At 44.5% G+C, this 20,877-nt stretch overlaps 2 protein-coding genes and 1 long non-coding RNA gene across 3 annotated transcripts; 2 read left to right on the top strand and 1 right to left on the bottom strand.

The window, feature by feature from the left end:
* The first annotated feature begins 1,471 nt into the window (after positions 1-1,471).
* Positions 1,472-8,048, top strand: LOC121875508. Its single transcript, XR_006090622.1, has 2 exons — positions 1,472-2,001; positions 7,745-8,048. It is a non-coding gene; the product is annotated as an uncharacterized LOC121875508 (long non-coding RNA).
* A 2,776-nt stretch (positions 8,049-10,824) lies between these two features.
* On the bottom strand, positions 10,825-14,325 carry LOC121875507. Its single transcript, XM_042380074.1, has 6 exons — positions 13,756-14,325; positions 13,355-13,579; positions 12,703-13,197; positions 12,338-12,559; positions 11,671-12,222; positions 10,825-11,570 (listed from the first exon to the last, which is right to left on the bottom strand). Exons 1-6 carry the CDS (start codon positions 14,218-14,220, stop codon positions 11,202-11,204), a joined length of 2,328 nt encoding a protein of 775 aa, XP_042236008.1. The 5' UTR covers positions 14,221-14,325; the 3' UTR covers positions 10,825-11,201.
* Positions 14,326-16,523: 2,198 nt separating this feature from the next.
* Positions 16,524-19,761, top strand: LOC121875506. Its single transcript, XM_042380072.1, has 6 exons — positions 16,524-17,107; positions 17,284-17,508; positions 17,667-18,149; positions 18,293-18,514; positions 18,630-19,181; positions 19,282-19,761. Exons 1-6 carry the CDS (start codon positions 16,643-16,645, stop codon positions 19,648-19,650), a joined length of 2,316 nt encoding a protein of 771 aa, XP_042236006.1. The 5' UTR covers positions 16,524-16,642; the 3' UTR covers positions 19,651-19,761.
* Positions 19,762-20,877: the final 1,116 nt, after the last annotated feature.

Raw genomic sequence — 20,877 nt, 5'->3', positions numbered from 1 at the left:
TCCTGTGCATGGCAGCTCCTGTAGAGAGTTACTACCACTCTCTATCATCCATGAATCTATCTAGCCTCCTTTTGAAACTATCCAGCGTTCCAGCACTTACTACAAAGTTGCTAAGCTTGTTCCACTCGTCCACCACCCTATTTGTGAACCAGTTTCTTCCTATCTCCCTCCTAAACCTAAACTTATCCAACTTAAATCCGTTGCTACAAGTCCTATCCAGCTCGGATATTATAAGAACTTCATCTATATCACCTTTATTGATTCCTTTCACCCACTTAAATACTTCTATCATATCTCCCCGCACTCTTAGTCTTTCTAGGGAATGCAAGTTAAGTTTCTTTAACCTATCTTGATATGGAAGGTTTCTAAGTCCCGGAATCATTTTTGTCATTCTTCGCTGCACCGACTCGAGTGAATTGATATCCATTCTATAATAAGGGCACCAGAACTGAACCGCATAATCGAGGTGCGGCCTGACTAGCGCAAGATATAGTTGCAATAAGACCTCTGCACTCTTGTTAATTACACTTCTAGATATAAAACCCAATACTCTGTTTGCCTTATTTCGAACATTAACGCACTGTTTTCTAGGCCGTAGGTCCGGGCTTACAGGTACCCCTAGGTCTCTCTCACAAGTCGACTTCTCTAGGTTGATGTTGTTAAGGCTGTATACATTATCAGTATTTGTTCTTCCAATATTAAGTACGCTGCACTTGCTGGTGTTGAATTTCAGTTGCCATTTTTCAGACCACCCCTGTAGTTTATTTAGTTCGTCCTGTAGTGCATTTGCATCCTGCCCTGAATTAATCTGCCGCCCATATAATTTCATTTGAATATTTTCGTTATATTTTGTTAATTATTGTTTGTTTATTGTTCCTCTTTTTAATTTTAATTATGTAAGGATGAAGCTGCTGGTCTGTTCCTCCTCTTAGTTTGCTTTTTCTTCTTCGTATTATTATAATTTTCTTACGTTTTTCTTCTTGTTCTTGTTCTTCTTCATTCTTCTTCATCTTCTTCTTATTGCTCCTCTTCTTTTTCTTCTTCTTCTTCTTTTTCTTCTTCTTCTTCTTCTTCTTCTTCTTCTTCTTCTTCTTATTATTATTATTATTATTATTATTATTATTATTATTATTATTATTATCATTATTTCCTTCTTTCTTCTTATTTCTTACTTTTTTCTTATTATTATTTTTCTTCTTCTTCTTCTTCTTCTTCTTCTTCTTCTTCTTCCTCTTTGTTTTTCTTATTTTCTTTTCTTCTCTTCTTCCTCATCTTCTTATTGCCTATATAACCTAACCTAACCTAACACGGAGAGCAGTTTACCTAATAACCATTAACCTTGAATAACATAAAGATCTACTTAGAATTATCTTATGAGTAAAAAATATGTTAATTAGTCATAATTATTTTAAAACATAACAAATTAATTAGTTAAAATAAACTATTATTAATTATAAGTTATAAGTTTCAATAATTAATTTCAAAGTAAAACGTCCAAAGGAATTATATTTGTGGCTATATTACGTTAGGTCAAGTCAGGTGAGGTCAGGTGAGGTCAGGTCAGGTCAGGTCAGGTCAAGTCAGGTGAGGTCGGGTCAGGTCAGGTAATTAATTCTCTCTATTTTAACAGGTGTCAAGACATCCAATCAAGCTTTCCCCGTTCGTCCAATCAACCGTTCGTACAATCAAACTTTCACCGTTCGTACAATCAAGCTTTCACCGTTCGTCCAACCAAGCTTTCACCGTTCGTCCAACCAAGCTTTCACCGTTCGTCCAATCACCTCATGGTCAGACCTCATGTTGGTAACTCCACCACCGTTGGCTTGTAATTAGTAATTGGTCAACGGTTGTGGAGTACCTTCGTGAAGCTTACCACATGCAGCGAGTCTCAAGCTTACCACATGCTCAAGCTTATAACATGCAGCGAGTATCAAAGCTTACCACCTGCCAGCGAGTATCAAGCTTACCACATGCAGCGAGGCTCAAAGCTTACCACATGCAGTGAGTCTAAAATTTTACCACATGCTCAAGCTTACCACATGCCCAAGCTTCCCGCATGCTCAAGCTTCCCACATGCTCAAGCTTACCACATGCAGCGAGTCTCAAAGCTTACCACATGCTCTAGCTTAACCCCATGCTCAAGCTTACCACATGCAGCACAGCGAAGAAAGGGAGGGATTTAGAGTACAGAGGGAAGGGAGGGATTTAGAGTACGGAGGGAAGGGAGGGATTTAGAGTACGGAGGGAAGGGAGGGATTTAGAGTACAGAGGGAAGGGAGGGATTTAGAGTACGGAGGGAAGGGAGGGATTTAGAGTACGGAGGGAAGGGAGGGATTTAGAGTACAGAGGAAGGGGATTTAGAGTACGGAGGAAGGAGGAGTTGAGTACGGAGGGAAGGGAGGGATTTAGAGTACGGAGGGAAGGGAGGGATTTAGAGTACGGAGGGAAGGGAGGGATTTAGAGTACGGAGGGAAGGGAGGGATTTAGAGTACGGAGGGAAGGGAGGGATTTAGAGTACAGATGGAAGGTGTTAAAGTAATAATGTAATTTCCTTCCTTAAAAACACTTTTTTATTTTCCCTCAACACACATCTGGCTTCAAGTATTCCCCCCCCCCCTCCTCCAGTCATCTGTCAGAGCACGGAGCCTTGGTGTAAAGGTCTGTCAGTGATGTGTAAAGATCTGACAAAGATGTGTAAAGAGCTGACAGTGATGTGTAAAGAGCTGACAGTGATGTGTAAAGATCTAACAGTGATGTATAATGATCTGACAGTGATATGTGTAAAGATCTGACAGTGATGTGTAAAGACCTGACAATGATGTGTAAAAACTGACAGTGATGTGTAAGTGATGTGACGGTGATGTTTTTCTGTTACTGAGACGTCAATAAATTTTGGGTTAATTCTCTTCATACGTCACACTGCAGTCTTTACGCACATCACTGTCAGACCTTTACATATCACTGTCAGGTCTTTACATATCACTGTCAGACCTTTACATATCACTGTCAGACCTTTACATATCACTGTCAGGTCTTTACACATCACTGTAAGAATGGAGGAAACTGCAGCGGGCCATAGTGGACAGTCCCGTTTACACCCAACCCCTATCACTCATATATCCACCCAACCTGTGTTTGAAGCTGTCCAGCGTATTAGAGTTAATGATGATGTTTGGTAACTTGTTCCACTCATCCACTACTCTATTTCCAAACCAATGTTTACCTATCTCGCGCCTAAATCTAAATTTGTCTAATTTAAAACCATTGCTACAAGTTCGCTCCTGGTTGGATAGTTTGAGTACCTTTGTTATGTCCCCTTTGTTTAGCCCTGGGTATTACCTGGGGATTACCTGGCCACTACTGAGGATTACCTGGGCATTACTGGGGATTACCTGGGCATTACCTAGGCACTACCTGAGCACTACATTGGACATTACCTGAGCACTACCTGGGCATTACTTGAGCACTATTTGGGGCATTACCTGGGCATTAGTTGGGCACTACCTAGGCACTAACTGGGTCATGGTCAATTGCCTTACCTTATGTGACAGTAGAACAAGACCCAAATACCCAGGAATGGTTAATGCGGCAGTGACCAATGTAGCTGTGTCGTATTTAACCATTAGAGGATAATAATGAGACCCCAAACACGTGCTATAAGTCTCTTGATCTATATGAAGCATAATAAACACTTCTCCTGTTTTAAATAAATAAATAAACCAATTACATGAATATAATTAATATCCTTAATGTAACAGATGTAAATACAGTGTTTATATACTTAATTACTCATTTATATTATTAAAAAAAAATAATTTAGTAATTGATGCAAACATAATTGGTAAATATTTTCAGGTGTTTGTTAATTAGCCTTCCAGGGATTTTAATTTAGGGTGAAAAAAAATCAATAACTCGACATACACACACAGGCATAAATGATAAAATTGCAAATGGCTTCTTTCTCGTTGTCTAGTGATCTCGCTGGGTGTGTGTGTGTGTGTGTGTGTGTGTGTGTGTGTGTGTGTGTGTGTGTGTGTGTGTGTGTGTTATATGAGGTGTATAAATAATGTCACTAACAGCTATAGTCTTGTTATAACATCATTATATAAAACAATAGGTCTTACATATTCAACTCCGTGTAGCCAATCAGGAAGGATGATAAAATATTGTTGTTGGAGGTAGTTGTTAGAGGCCAATGACCATTAATGACTACTAACTACTTTAATTTATACACTCTGCATTATAGAAGACATGGCAGATGACAACGCCAATGTCTCAGGTATTTCTATAATCTTATGTAATTGTGTTAAGGATAAGGTAAGGTCAGGTCAGGTCAGGTCAGGTCAGGTCAGCGTGAGAGGAAGGGTGTAAGACTTGTGTGGTGTGTGTGCTTACTGTGAGGACTAACTAAGGTCTTCATAAAGTTTGTTACAAGAGGAACAGTGTATTTCTTGTAACTGGTAACTTTTAAGTAAGTTACAGTACTGAGGAATACATATTATTAATGTATATGAAACTGTTTAATAATAAAGTTCAATTTAATCAGGCTTTGTTGAAGATACGACTAATGAGCAAAACACAAGAATCATTTTAGTATCTGGTTCATGAGTTGTGAAGGCGGTGTCTCGTGTCTAACATTACTGGATTACGAGAACGCTTCAGCAAACATACCTCTTCTGGGATGATGGATTAACACGAAGGTAGAACAGCTTTGAGGGGAAGAGTTGTTATACATGTAAGTGGAAAGTCGCCCTTGAGAATAGTTTATGGACTTATATTACTCAACTAATGTACATGGAAGGTTTACGTCCGGTCATTATCTAGAAATCGTGGATGGGGTCACGTTACCATCAGTGCGAGTCAACGCCGCCGCTCCTACTGTACACATCCAGAGACAGTCATTCATCCTGGTCCGAACCGAGGCTCAGTTCACGTGTAGTTTGACGAGCAACAACACATTCAGCTGTTAGACTGGCAGAGCAAAGCGTAAGACTCCAACTGGATTGAAAATGTTTGAGGGAGCTACAGTATCTCAGGAACACCCCAAGCCCTGCTACAGTACACACACACACACACACATTAAGAGGGGGAGCTGGTCAGGAGGCAGAACCATTTAATATACAAGCATGTCGAGACGATGCCTATTGCCTACAGTAAATCATTGAACAAGGAGACTAGCAGCATACTGAATTATGAGGTAACTTCTTGTACCATGGCAGTTAGAATATGTATATAGATTTTATTACAGTATTTCTGATTTGCTTTTCACTCTTGGGTTATAGTAATGAATATCACAGTGTTGCTCTACTTGCCACAAAAATTATGATATTAACCATAGTACAGTAGAATAATTTTAGAAATTATTTTGTAAAAGGAAGTGCTAAAGTGTTAATTATATCTTAATTGTATTACCTACAATTAGTGTAGGTAATTAGTGTATACAACTAGTTCATTCATAAGGTTGGTGTATGGTGTATGGTGATTCATCTACATTATATTACTTCAGTAAACCAAATACTAAGAATTATTTTTAATTATTACCAACCTTACATTATTACTTTGTTATAAATCATAATCGAGGTGTTTGTTAACCTTATGGTCAACGATTACATAAGAACATAAGACTGGAGGAAACTGCAGCGGGCCATACTGGACAGTCCCGTTTACACCCAACCCCTATCACTCATATATCCACCCAACCTGTGTTTGAAGCTGTCCAGCGTATTAGAGTTAATGATGATGTTTGGTAACTTGTTCCACTCATCCACTACTCTATTTCCAAACCAGTGTTTACCTATCTCGCGCCTAAATCTAAATTTGTCTAATTTAAAACCATTGTTACGAGTTCGCTCCTGGTTGGATAGTTTGAGTACCTTTGTTATATCACCTTTGTTTAGCCCTGACTTCCATTTATACACCTCTATCATATCGCCCCTCACTCTACGAAGCTTTTTCCTTCACTCTCCTCCAGTCAATGGTGCGTCATTACCATAAACCAATCGAGTGTGGTGGTCGAGTGGATACAGCACTAGCCTCTTGTACCAGGGGTCGGTGGTTCGATTCCCATGCACTCCCAGTTCACCCAGTAGCAGTAAATGGGTAGGTAGTTGGTGAAGTGAAGGCGGTGGAGTGCAGTACCGGCCATGCTGCCTCCTTGTAAGCTTAGTAAGTTAGTATAGTGTGTTATGGGACCCACCTTTAACTAAGTGTCTAAGTACAGTATAGTGTATCTGTGGTTAGTGATCCATTAACCAAAGTAACTGTAGTATAACGCTGTTCCATAACATTATCGTGGTGGACAGCTCAGATTAAGACCAAAAATATCTACAATACGACACGAGGAAACAGATAAAGTAGTCCCAGGTTTAAATTAATTACACTATTTAAGGTCAATTTCAATTACTCAACTAAAGTTTAAATTACAATTACTTGGTTCACAATACTCTCCAATTACAATATCAATAACCTAAAATGTTGAAATTAATTACATATAAAAATTACAATTACAAATTTTTTACCCATGTTCGGACTACATAGTTAAGTTTCGAAGTCCCAAGTAAGTACATTTTACATCAGATTCTACACATTATGGTGGTTAGATTTTTGCTAACAATTTCCATCACTATAATTCATTCCTATTCAATTCTCAACCAGTGAAGCTTGATCACCAGAAGTTCCCGGAAGGCTTCAACCCCTCGCTTCTTTGTTTCCAATAAGGTCAACCTTCGCCAGTAGTCCCAGTACACCAGTCATCCTCGACGTGGCACCGGTGATACTGTAACTGGGCGTCATGTTTGGCTCTACGCTGGACCACTGGGCTTACGAGTATTGGGCGTATCAACTCTGGTCACGACTCCCGAGCGTGTGTGTTGTATAAGGGCGCTATATGGTCCCTTTTATACTTTTATCAATATTTAAGTAATCCTTCATAATGTCCCAGTTTCAAGGCGTAATTGTAATTGAATTAAACTTGAACAGCAAATTGCAAATATAATTACAATTACCTTTTATTCTCAAAGTTCAATTACAAATACAATTACTCAGGATTGTAATTAATTACAACCAGCTTCAATTATAATTACTAATTGATCCAAGCCTGTTAAATGACTGCTCGCTGGTTAGTCCACATTATCTACAGTATTTAACTAACTATAGTACAGTGCAGTTAGGGCTTATCTGAACTAGGTGAACCGGTGTCAGGCGCGATCAATCAGAGTGCAGGACAGGATCAGGTTGAGTGAAGGAAGCGGGGAGTGAATTACGGTAACTTTCCTGTTCAGTGGCGAAACGTGGAGTGAACGCTAAGCAACAGTGGCAGACGAACAGCTGACGGCAACGCATGCGCAACCATAAACCATTGTCTACGTTATATTGCCATCACATATGACCTATTATATATTGATTAGTAACTAAAATTAACGTCCTATTTAATATGTGTGTTAATTGTGGACATATATGACTGTAAACAATATATATATGTTTGATTGTCAGGGAATAATGGCGCGTAATTTAAATCCCAACAAATATTACTGTCATTGTAAGAAAGTTAGATAATTTCTCAGAGTTATATCATAAGAAACAGTAGTTGTTTTTCATTACATTACTGTATAGAGAAATAATTCGGGGAAGTGAACCAGATTAATGTAATATGAATCTCTGAGTGACTGAGTGTGAGTGCTAGTGAGTGCTTAGGGTTACTCCAAGGGCTCCTGTTGGCTTTAACACAACAACTTATTATCACCAGACCGTGTGGGATCTGACCACTCTTGACCACACTACCAAGGCTGAAGACGATGACCCCGGCCTCCCCAGCTCCCTCCATGAACTCCTCCAGATCCTGCGCGACAGATGGAGATCAGACGAGGCCTCCGGGAGCTGATCTCTTAAAGATTCCCCAAATTAATGTTTCCCACTAACTGAGGTAGTCGAGAGCCTCATTGTTACGGCACAAACACAGGGAAATTTTAACTCCTCTTCGGGCAAGTTTACGTAATTGTTATAATGATGTAAACGACTTTTGGAGATAAAATAAAAACTTTCAGTAAAAATTATATGTATTTTTGCCCGTGTACAGAGAATGTGTTGATGGTACTGAGAAATATTTGAGAAACAATTACGACGAGGAAAAAAACACTTATGAATAAAAATCAACCCAATATTTGATAATTCCAACTAATTCCTAGTAAATTCTCACAGTTACAAAAGTCAGTTAATAGAAAACATAAACATATCTTTGGTGAATGTAAAACTTATTGAGAAATGAAAAACACCGCATTATTTGTGGAACAATTTCGAACTTACATAAACAAAAATGATACCGAGTTAACACCTAAGGTAATCTATCTGAGCTCAGTGACTGCCTGGCACTGGCAGCTCATGGTACTGCCTGGCACTGGCAGCTCATTGTACTGCCTGGCACTGGCAGCTCATGGTACTGCCTGGCACTGGCAGCTCATGGTACTGCCTGGCACTGGCAGCTTATGGTACTGCCTGGCACTGGCAGCTGATGGTACTGCCTGGCACTGGCAGCTCATGGTACTGCCTGGCACTGGCAGCTCATGGTACTGCCTGGCACTAGCAGCTCATGGTACTGCATGGCACTGGCAGCTCATGGTACTGCCTGGCACTGGCAGCTCATGGTACTGCCTGGCACTGGCAGCTTATGGTACTGCCTGGCACTGGCAGCTCATGGTACTGCCTGGCACTGGCAGCTCATGGTACTGCCTGGCACTGGCAGCTCATGGTACTGCCTGGCACTGGCAGCTCATGGCCTGGCACTGCCTGGCAGCTCATGGTACTGGCAGCCTGGCACTGGCAGCTCATGGCACTGCCTGGCCAGCAGGTCTGGGCGTGTCTTCCTGGCACTGGCAGTTCCTGCGGCACTGCCTGGTACTGGCAGCCAGACTGCCTGGCACTGGCAGCCAGGCTTCGGGCACTGCCTGGCACTGGCAGCTCGCAGGTACTGCCCGGCACTGGCAGCTCATGGTACTGCCTGGCACTGGCAGTCATGCGGTACTGCCCCGCACCAGCAGCTCATGGTACCGCCTGGCACTGGCAGCTCGCGGCACTTACCTGGCACTGGCAGCTCGGCAATGTTCCTGGCACCGGCAGCTCGCGCATCGGTCGGCGCTTACAGTACTACCTGGCACTGGCAGCCCACAGTACTGCCTGGCACTGGCAGCTCATGAGTACTGCCTGGCACTGGCAGCTCATGGTACTGCATGGCACTGGCAGCTTACAGTACTGCCTGGCACAGCAGCTCATGGTACTGCCTGGCACTGGCAGCTCATGGTACTGCCTGGCACTGGCAGCTCATGGTACTGCCTGGCACTGGCAGCTCATGGTACTGCCTGTCACTGGCAGCTCATGGTACTGCCTGGCACTGGCAGCTCATGGTACTGCCTGGTACTGGCAGCTTATGGTACTGCCTGGCACTGGCAGCTCATGGTACTGCCTGGCACTGGCAGCTTACAGTACTGCATGGCACTGGCAGCTTACAGTACTGCCTGGCACTAGCAGCTTACAGTACTGCCTGGCACTAGCAGCTTACAGTACTGCCTGGCACTGGCAGCTTATGGTACTGCCTGGCACTGGCAGCTCATGGTACTGCCTGGCACTGGCAGCTCATGGTACTGCCTGGCACTGGCAGCTCATGGTACTGCCTGTCACTGGCAGCTCATGGTACTGCCTGGCACTGGCAGCTCATGGTACTGCCTGGCACTGGCAGCTCATGGTACTACCTGGTACTGGCAGCTTATGGTACTGCCTGGCACTAGCAGCTTACAGTACTGCATGGCACTGGCAGCTTACAGTACTGCCTGGCACTAGCAGCTTACAGTACTGCCTGGCACTAGCAGCTTACAGTACTGCCTGGCACTAGCAGCTTACAGTACTGCCTGGTACTAGCAGCTTACAGTACTACCTAGTACTGGCAGCTTACAGTATTGCTTGACACTAGATGCCTCATGGTCGCTGTTTCCAACTCTGATTTTAAATCGTTATCAGAAGCAACGAAATTTGATACGTAATAAAGCATTTCATTACAAAATTTTATTCCATTTACAAAAATGTACATCATTATTAGGCAACACGAATGATCTTACTGTACCTTCGAGTGCTACAATGAGTGGGGCCGTGGTACAATGAGTGGGGGCCGTGGTACAATGAATGGGGCCGTGGTAAAATGAGTGGGGCCGTGGTACAATGAGTGGGGCCGTGGTACAATTAATGGGGCCGTGGTACGATGAGTGGAGCGGTGGTACAATGAATGGAACCGTGGTACAATGGTACAAGCAGTCCACACGGCATTATTGGTGGTTCACTTATACAGAGGAGAATGACAAGACTAATCCCGGGCATTAGGAACCTTGAGTACAGAGACAGGTTAAAGCATCTTAATTTGTACTCCCTCGAGAGACGTAGAGTGAGGGGCGATATGATGGAGGAGTATAAATGGAAGTCAGGGCTGAACAAAGGTGATATAACAAAGGTACTCAAACTATCCAACCAGGAGCGAACTCGTAACAATGGTTTTAAAATAGACAAATTTAGTAAGGCGCGAGATAGGTAAACATTGGTTTGGGAATAGAGTAGTGGATGAGTGGAACAAGTTACCAAACATCATCATTAACTCTAATACGCTGGACAGCTTCAAACACAGGTTGGGTGGATATATGAGTGATAGGGGTTGGGTGTAAACGGGACCGTCCAGTATGGGCCAATAGGTCCGCTGTAGTTTCCTTCATTCTTATGTTCTTAAATCATCGTTCTCGTCCACCGGTCTGTGATGAGGTACTATATGTTTACAAAAAATTATCATCTGAGGGTTGGCGACCACGACCCACACTTTAGAATCCTCCCAGATTTTGTCGTGTCTTGAGAACATAGTTTCATATTTATTCATTCATCTAAGACTCTTCCTTCCATCACTTACTTCCACTTCTATCTCTTTCATAATTCGCCCACCTTTAATTATACGTCCAAGAGTATAATTGTTCATGTTATTATTTCCAGGGTTTTCTCTTTGTTCCAGCCAGTAGACAGGAGTATTTATTCCAGAGTTTTATATCAGTATAAAAAACTTATCCATGTTGATAATATGAAAGTGGAATTTATTCATAAAAATAAAATATGTCAACAAACTGATATTTCCTGAAGGTTAACATCGCATTTCTTTGGTAATTTTGTGAGTGGTGTGAGGTTTACATGCTGGTGGGTCTGGGGGAGACGAGGTGTTGGTGTGATGAACAACTGTGGGTGAAGGGGTAGCCGTCACGCCCCTCGCTGGTGTCCTGATGATGCAGCGTCCTCTCCTCCCGGGATGCCGTCCTCACACTAGCGTCCCCCGAGGTTTTAGGCGCCCTGATAGTGAGGACGCCGTCCGAAGATATGGCAGAGGTGATGGTGTCCAAGTTCACCACGCCAGGAAGATTAAAGCGACGACAGAAGCTCTTGTTCGACTTTAATTCTCCCTCTTGCTTCTCCACGAGACCTTCTACCTCCACTAGATTCTTGCCTACTGCCTTCACCTTGACGTCTCCCTTCATGAAGTCACTGACGTCGATCACCACCTGATGATTTATACAATGATTAAATGGATCACAGACAGGGATGGCCTGTGATAACAATGTATGTTAATAGGTCACATGATAAGTGCATCATTGTACCCACCTGATGAGTGTGTTGGTTCTCGCTGACCTTCATGGCTTGGTTCTCGTCTCTCAGGTCACACTCACGCAGACTCCTGTAGAGGGACAGGTCGTCAGCTGAGGTCTTTACTTCTCCCATCCTGGTCAACACCTCCTTAACGGCCGTCTCGAAGCTGTCACGAGCGTCTTGGAAGAAAGAATCTTGGAAGAATAAACCTTTGTGGCATATTGGCAGGAGGGAATCTAACATCCATGACTCCTCGTTGGCGGCAGAGGTGTTGGTGTGTTTTCTGTCATGATCAATGTAGAGAGTTTTTGTTTCCTGGGAGATGGATTTGTCGACGACATTTGTGTCACCGGACGACTCTGTGTTACGCTTTTGTTTCTCAGTTTTTTCTCTCTCGTCGATGGAGCTTCGTCTCACTTGGTTCTTTGTAGCCGTGGAGGACCTTTGTTGTGACCCTCTGGTGTCCCTTATGACAGGTGAAGACGATTGTTTTCCTACTGTCCGGAGAGTGTTTGTGCTGGTAACATTGGCACCAGGTACAATATTTTCCGTCGCTTTGGACTGTTTCTGTTAAAGAAATATTAATATAAGGAGAACCAAACAGATATCTTACATGTTACATTTTAATTTAATGTTTATGAAGTTATTTATTGCAATTACCAGAAATTTCACAAGGACGAACCTTCTTCGGCACAGTGACTGTGAGGACACCGTCAGAAGACATGGTGGAGGTCACATCCTCTGGTCTGACGAGACCAGGGAAGGAGAACCGACGTCGGAAACTCTTCTTGGAGACTGAGCCCTCCTGCCGCTGCTCCACACTGCCCTCCACCACCAACTCGTCCTCATCAACCACCTTCACCTTCACGTCTCCACTGACAAAGTCTCTCACGTCCATCACCACCTGTTGGATTAAGTAGCATTTTGTTCACTAACTTTAAGATGTCTACCATGAAGCTGTTTTAGACAAGATCATCACATATTATATAATATATGTAAGTGTGATGTTATAACTTAGTAATAATATAATAAAGGACTTGGTCTTACCTTGTGACTCTGGTGATCCTCCGTGATGGACACTGCCTGGTTCTCCTCCTTCAGGTCACGTTCTCTCAGACCTCTGTAGCAGGTCATGTGGTCACTGTCAGGTGTTTCTCCCCACGTATCCAGGACCTTCTTCACGGCCGACTCAAAGTCCTGGCGAGCTTCTGCGAAGAATGAGTCATGGAAGAAGAGACCCTTGTGAGATATTGGCAGCAGCCAGTCTGAGGTTTGGTCTGGAGGGGAACCGCTGGTCTGTGTCGTCTTCTTTCTTGATGTTTTGTTGACTTCATCGTCCAGACTGAAGTGTGTTGACTTCACATTATTGTGTTCTGTATTTTTAGTAATTTTTGAACGTGTTGAAGATTGTGAGTTGCTAGGAAGGTGTCGACCATTTACGGACTTATTAAAGTTTTCTTTATCTTCTCGTGTGGCTGTGGAGGAGTTGGTGGGAACGCTCCTCTTGTTCACATTAACACCCGCACCGTGTGTCAGTTGTACCTGTTGGATAAAACTATAGTGAGATCTTCCCTGTAAGGCATCACTCACGATAACATATTTGTTTGTATATATTGATGCTTAAGTTTTTTTTATACAATTTAATAAAGTAAATGCTAAACGTTGTCTGGATTTATGCGGCAAGTCATATAACACCAACCTTCTTTTTCGGCACATTGACTGTGAGGACACCGTCAGAAGAGATGGTGGAGGTCACAGCCTCTGGCCTGACGAGACCAGGGAAGGAGAACCGACGTCGGAAACTCTTCTTGGAGACTGAGCCCTCCTGCCGCTGCTCCACACTGCCCTCCACCACCAACTCGTCCTCATCAACCACCTTCACCTTCACGTCTCCACTGACGAAGTCTCTCACGTCCATCACCACCTGTGAGACATAAGACAAGCCATGTTTAAGAGGCCATGTTACCATAGATCACAGCTACTCTCCGTCTCCTAACACATAAAGATATATCAAGAGGTGAGAGACAGCTGTTGAATAATGACCCAGACTGTACACTACTACACTATATGGACAACACGCTCACAAAACCTTCCAATTACCTGGTGACAATTGTCATCTTGGGAGACGGCGACCGCCTGGTTGGCCTCTGTGAGGTTTGACTCACGAAGTTTCCTGTAGGAGGTGAGGTCATCCACTAGGGTTGACCTGTGATCCCATTCGTCGAGCACCTCCCTGACGGCGGCGTCAAAGTGTTGACGAGCCTCCTTGAAGAAAGTGTCGTGGTAGAACTGTCCCCGGCAGGTGATGGGCAGCAGAGCTTCCCAGACACCTGTTGACTCTTGCTGTGATAAGTTTGGTTCACACAGCCTGCTGTTGCTGTCACTGCTGCTGCTGCTGCTTCTGTTCCTGCTGCTGCTGATGCGGTCACTGCTGCTGCTGCTGCTGCTCTTGGTAATACTGCTGTTTACACTTGTTAAACAGGAGGATGTGCTAACACTGCTCTTATTCTCGGCAGTTGTTGTGTCGAGGCAGGAAGATGTGCTGTGGTGCTGTGTTGGGGCCATGACTCTCACTTTACACTTGTAGTCACACTTGTATTATCACAGTCACTTGTACTTAAGTAAGACAAGTTGAACAGTTGGCGGCGGTGATGCTGGGAGAGTTGTGTTTGTCCGAACCTTCCCTCTCCACCTTTTATGTTGGCCCCACGCCCGCGCACCGCCCACCTTCTCTGACGTCACTACCGCAACCAACACTGATTCCCGCAATAACCAGATCACTCCTGACGGCCCAGAACCTTCCAGAATTTATATATTTTTCTGTTCTTTTTTTATTATTTTACTTTAAATAATTATAAGTTGGATCATTCATATAATTTGTTCTTTAAAATAAATATACAAGAGGTATTAATTAAAGGTTTCATTGTTAACTTAATCTAACGCTACAATACTTTATATGGACGTGAGTAAAAAGCTTATTCTTACATTCTTGTGAGTTATTTCTTGTGAGTTATACACCGTAATATTTAGGAGTTGTGTTAAGATTGTAAAGGTGACTTACCCAGACCGCCAATGTCCCTCGGCAGACCGTCAATGTCCCTCGTCAGACCATCATTGTCCCACGCCAGACCGTCAATGTCCCTCGTCAGACCATCAATGTCCCTCGTCAGACCGTCAATGTCCCTCGTCAGACCGTCAATGTCCCTCGTCAGACCATCATTGTCCCTCGTCAGACCGTCAATGTCCCTCGTCAGACCATCATTGTCCCTCGTCAGACCGTCAATGTCCCTCGTCAGACCGTCAATGTCCTCGTCAGACCGTCAATGTCCCTCGTCAGACCATCTGTCCCTCGTCAGACCGTCAATGTCCCTCGTCAGACCGTCAATGTCCCTCGTCAGACCGTCAATGTCCCTCGTCAGACCATCGTCAGACCGTCAATGTCCTCGTCAGACCGTCAATGTCTCGTCAGACCGTCAATGTCCCACGCCAGACCGTCAATGTCCCTCGTCAGACCGTCAATGTCCCTCGGCAGACCGTCAATGTCCCTCGTCAGACCGTCAATGTCCCTCGTCAGACCGTCAATGTCCCTCGTCAGACCGTCAATGTCCCTCGTCAGACCGTCAATGTCCCTCGTCAGACCGTCAATCGTCTGACCATCAATGTCCCTCGTCAGACCGTCAATGTCCCTCGTCAGACCGTCAATGTCCTCGCCAGACCGTCAATGTCCCTCGTCAGACCGTCAATGTCAGACCGTCAATGTCCCTCGTCAGACCGTCAATGTCCCTCGTCAGACCGTCAATGTCCCTCGTCAGACCGTCAATGTCCCTCGTCAGACCGTCAATGTCCCTCGTCTGACCATCAATGTCCCTCGTCAGACCGTCAATGTCCCTCGTCAGACCGTCAATGTCCCTCGTCAGTCCTTGTACACCAGCCCTTGGGTGTACGAGGGGGAGGGGGGTAGCCAGCTATCTACTCACTCAATCTAGAGATAATGTCAAAACAGACAACAACCAACATAACTTTATCTTATCGCAGGAGAACTGTTTATTGTGCAACGTGTCTCATCTGTGTGTGTGTGTGTGTGTGTGTATCTGTGTGTGTGTGTGTGTGTGTGTGTGTGTGTGTACCTGTATTGGCACCGCGCCCTCCGACCACCTGGTGACGTCATAATGGCCACGGAGCTTCTCGCCACCACCATTCGTCAGAAGATCAATTATTCTGTCTTTCCGGGTTAAATAATGCCAGTAGTCTACTTCTTCAGAGAGTTATAATGCCCGCCTTTCTTAATAGTTCTCAAGGCAGGTTAGGTTAGGTTAGGTTAGGTACTTCATGGGCTGCGGCCAGATGGCGGCGGCCAGTTGTCCTAGACCCTAGGACAACTGGCCGCCGCCATCTGGCCGCAGCCCATGAAGTACCTAACCTAACCTAACCTGCCTTGAGAGCGCAAAATTAGGCGTTTGCAGTTTACCCCCAGTCCGCGGCGGCTAGACGGCGGCGGCCAGTTGTCCCATTCCCGAGTAGGTTGGTGTATGTATGTATGAACGAGGATAAATGTTGACACCTTAAACAGACCTGCCATCGTGTTAAATAAGGTTAAGCGTAAGATAACAATACAGTATATGTCAAGTATGTACTAACCTAACCTAATCTATCCTACCATAAAAGGAGGAACATCATGAAGCGCAAGGTAGTCTGATGACCTACGCAGAATATACACAACACCAAATAGTAATGGACTTTCCTCACAACATGTCGAACTTTTTTTATTTCCTTCTAGTAAACTCCAGAGTGATCAAGAAGCCACGTCATAGTGACGTCAGAGGTGGTGGGCGGTGCGCGGGCGTGGGGCCAACATAAAAGGTGGAGAAGGAAGGTTCGGACAAACACAACTCTCCCAGCATCACCGCCGCCAACTGTTCAACTTGTCTTACTTAAGTACAAGTGACTGTGATAATACAAGTGTGACTACAAGTGTAAAGTGAGAGTCATGGCCCCAACACAGCACCACAGCACATCTTCCTGCCTCGACACAACAACTGCCGAGAATAAGAGCAGTGTTAGCACATCCTCCTGTTTAACAAGTGTAAACAGCAGTATTACCAAGAGCAGCAGCAGCAGCAGCAGTGACCGCATCAGCAGCAGCAGGAACAGAAGCAGCAGCAACAGCAGTGACAGCAACAGCAGGCTGTGTGAACCAAACTTATCACAGCAAGAGTCAACAGGTGTCTGGGAAGCTCTGCTGCCCATCACCTGCCGGGGACAGTTCTACCACGACACTTTCTTCAAGGAGGCTCGTCAACACTTTGACGCCGCCGTCAGGGAGGTGCTCGACGAATGGGATCACAGGTCAACCCTAGTGGATGACCTCACCTCCTACAGGAAACTTCGTGAGTCAAACCTCACAGAGGCCAACCAGGCGGTCGCCGTCTCCCAAGATGACAATTGTCACCAGGTAATTGGAAGGTTTTGTGAGCGTGTTGTCCATATAGTGTAGTAGTGTACAGTCTGGGTCATTATTCAACAGCTGTCTCTCACCTCTTGGTATATCTTTATGTGTTAGGAGACGGAGAGTAGCTGTGATCTATGGTAACATGGCCTCTTAAACATGGCTTGTCTTATGTCTCACAGGTGGTGATGGACGTGAGAGACTTCGTCAGTGGAGACGTGAAGGTGAAGGTGGTTGATGAGGACGAGTTGGTGGTGGAGGGCAGTGTGGAGCAGCGGCAGGAGGGCTCAGTCTCCAAGAAGAGTTTCCGACGTCGGTTCTCCTTCCCTGGTCTCGTCAGGCCAGAGGCCGTGACCTCCACCATCTCTTCTGACGGTGTCCTCACAGTCACTGTGCCGAAGAAGAAGGTTGGTGTTATATGACTTGCCGCATAAATCCAGACAACGTTTAGCAGTTACTTTATTAAATTGTATAAAAAAAAACTTAAGCATCAATATATACAAACAAATATGTTATCGTGAGTGATGCCTTACAGGGAAGATCTCACTATAGTTTTATCCAACAGGTACAACTGACACACGGTGCGGGTGTTAATGTGAACAAGAGGAGCGTTCCCACCAACTCCTCCACAGCCACACAAGAAGATAAAGAAAACTTTAATAAGTCCGTAAATGGTAGCAACTCACAATCTTCAACACGTTCAAAAATTACTAAAAATACAGAACACAATAATGTGAAGTCAACACACTTCAGTCTGGACGATGAAGTCAACAAAACATCAAGAAAGAAGACGACACAGACCAGCGGTTCCTCTCCAGACCAAACCTCAGACTGGCTGCTGCCAATATCTCACAAGGGTCTCTTCTTCCATGACTCATTCTTCGCAGAAGCACGCCAGGACTTTGAGTCGGCCGTGAAGAAGGTCCTGGATACGTGGGGAGAAACACCTGACAGTGACCACATGACCTGCTACAGAGGTCTGAGAGAACGTGACCTGAAGGAGGAGAACCAGGCAGTGTCCATCACGGAGGATCACCAGAGTCACAAGGTAAGACGAGGTCCTATATTATATTATTACTAAGTTATAACATCACACTTACATATATTATATAATATGTAATGATCTTGTCTAAAACAGCTTCATGGTAGACATCTTAAAGTTAGTGAACAAAATGCTACTTAATCCAACAGGTGGTGATGGACGTGAGAGACTTTGTCAGTGGAGACGTGAAGGTGAAGGTGGTTGATGAGGACGAGTTGGTGGTGGAGGGCAGTGTGGAGCAGCGGCAGGAGGGCTCAGTCTCCAAGAAGAGTTTCCGACGTCGGTTCTCCTTCCCTGGTCTCGTCAGGCCAGAGGCCGTGACCTCCACCATGTCTTCTGACGGTGTCCTCACAGTCACTGTGCCGAAGAAGGTTCGTTCTTGTGAAATTTCTGGTGATTGCAATAAATAACTTCATAAACATTAAATTAAAATGTAACATGTAAGATATCTGTTTGGTTCTCCTTCTAATAATTTTTCTTTAACAGAAACAGTCCAAAGCGACGGAAAATATTGTACCTGGTGCCAATGTTACCAGCACAAACACTCTCCGGACAGTAGGAAAACAATCGTCTTCACCTGTCATAAGGGACACCAGAGGGTCACAACAAAGGTCCTCCACGGCTACAAAGAACCAAGTGAGACGAAGCTCCGTCGACGAGAGAGAAAAAACTGAGAAACAAAAGCGTAACACAGAGTCGTCCAGTGACACAAATGTCGTCGACAAATCCATCTCCCAGGAAACAAAAACTCTCCACATTGATCATGACAGAAAACACACCAACACCTCTGCCGCCAACGAGGAGTCATGGATGTTAGATTCCCTCCTGCCAATATGCCACAAAGGTTTATTCTTCCAAGATTCTTTCTTCCAAGACGCTCGTGACAGCTTCGAGACGGCCGTTAAGGAGGTGTTGACCAGGATGGGAGAAGTAAAGACCTCAGCTGACGACCTGTCCCTCTACAGGAGTCTGCGTGAGTGTGACCTGAGAGACGAGAACCAAGCCATGAAGGTCAGCGAGAACCAACACACTCATCAGGTGGGTACAATGATGCACTTATCATGTGACCTATTAACATACATTGTTATCACAGGCCATCCCTGTCTGTGATCCATTTAATCATTGTATAAATCATCAGGTGGTGATCGACGTCAGTGACTTCATGAAGGGAGACGTCAAGGTGAAGGCAGTAGGCAAGAATCTAGTGGAGGTAGAAGGTCGCGTGGAGAAACAAGAGGGAGAATTAAAGTCGAACAAGAGCTTCTGTCGTCGCTTTAATCTTCCTGGCGTGGTGAACTTGGACACCATCACCTCTGCCATATCTTCAGACGGCGTCCTCACTATCAGGGCGCCTAAAACCTCGGGGGACGCTAGTGTGAGGACGGCATCCCGGGAGGAGAGGACGCTGCATCATCAGGACACCAGCGAGGGGCGTGACGGCTACCCCTTCACCCACAGTTGTTCATCACACCAACACCTCGTCTCCCCCAGACCCACCAGCATGTAAACCTCACACCACTCACAAAATTACCAAAGAAATGCGATGTTAACCTTCAGGAAATATCAGTTTGTTGACATATTTTATATTTATGAATAAATTCCACTTTCATATTATCAACATGGATAAGTTTTTTATACTGATATAAAACTCTGGAATAAATACTCCTGTCTACTGGCTGGAACAAAGAGAAAACCCTGGAAATAATAACATGAACAATTATACTCTTGGACGTATAATTAAAGGTGGGCGAATTATGAAAGAGATAGAAGTGGAAGTAAGTGATGGAAGGAAGAGTCTTAGATGAATGAATAAATATGAAACTATGTTCTCAAGACACGACAAAATCTGGGAGGATTCTAAAGTGTGGGTCGTGGTCGCCAACCCTCAGATGATAATTTTTTGTAAACATATAGTACCTCATCACAGACCGGTGGACGAGAACGATGATTTAAGAACATAAGAATGAAGGAAACTACAGCGGACCTATTGGCCCATACTGGACGGTCCCGTTTACACCCAACCCCTATCACTCATATATCCACCCAACCTGTGTTTGAAGCTGTCCAGCGTATTAGAGTTAATGATGATGTTTGGTAACTTGTTCCACTCATCCACTACTCTATTCCCAAACCAGTGTTTACCTATCTCGCGCCTTACTAAATTTGTCTATTTTAAAACCATTGTTACGAGTTCGCTCCTGGTTGGATAGTTTGAGTACCTTTGTTATATCACCTTTGTTCAGCCCTGACTTCCATTTATACTCCTCCATCATATCGCCCCTCACTCTACGTCTCTCGAGGGAGTACAAATTAAGATGCTTTAACCTGTCTCTGTACTCAAGGTTCCTAATGCCCGGGATTAGTCTTGTCATTCTCCTCTGTATAAGTGAATCACCAATAATGCCGTGTGGACTGCTTGTACCATTGTACCACGGCCCCACTCATTGTACCACGGCCCCACTCATTGTACCACAGCCCCACTCATTGTACCACGGCCCCCTCTCATTGTACCACAGCCCCACTCATTGTACCACAGCCCCACTCATTGTACCACGGCCCCACTCATTGTACCACGGCCCCACTCATAGTACCACGGCCCCACTCACTGTACCACGGCCCCCACTCATTGTACCACGGCCCCACTCATTGTAGCACGCGAAGGTACAGTAAGATCATTCATATTGCCTAATAATGATGTACATATTTGTAAATGGAATAAAATTTTGTAATGAAA

Source organism: Homarus americanus, unplaced genomic scaffold, assembly GCF_018991925.1.
Source record: "Homarus americanus isolate GMGI-L3 unplaced genomic scaffold, GMGI_Hamer_2.0 scaffold14477, whole genome shotgun sequence".
Lineage (NCBI taxonomy): Eukaryota > Metazoa > Arthropoda > Malacostraca > Decapoda > Nephropidae > Homarus > Homarus americanus.
This window is presented reverse-complemented; position numbering and strand designations above follow the sequence as displayed.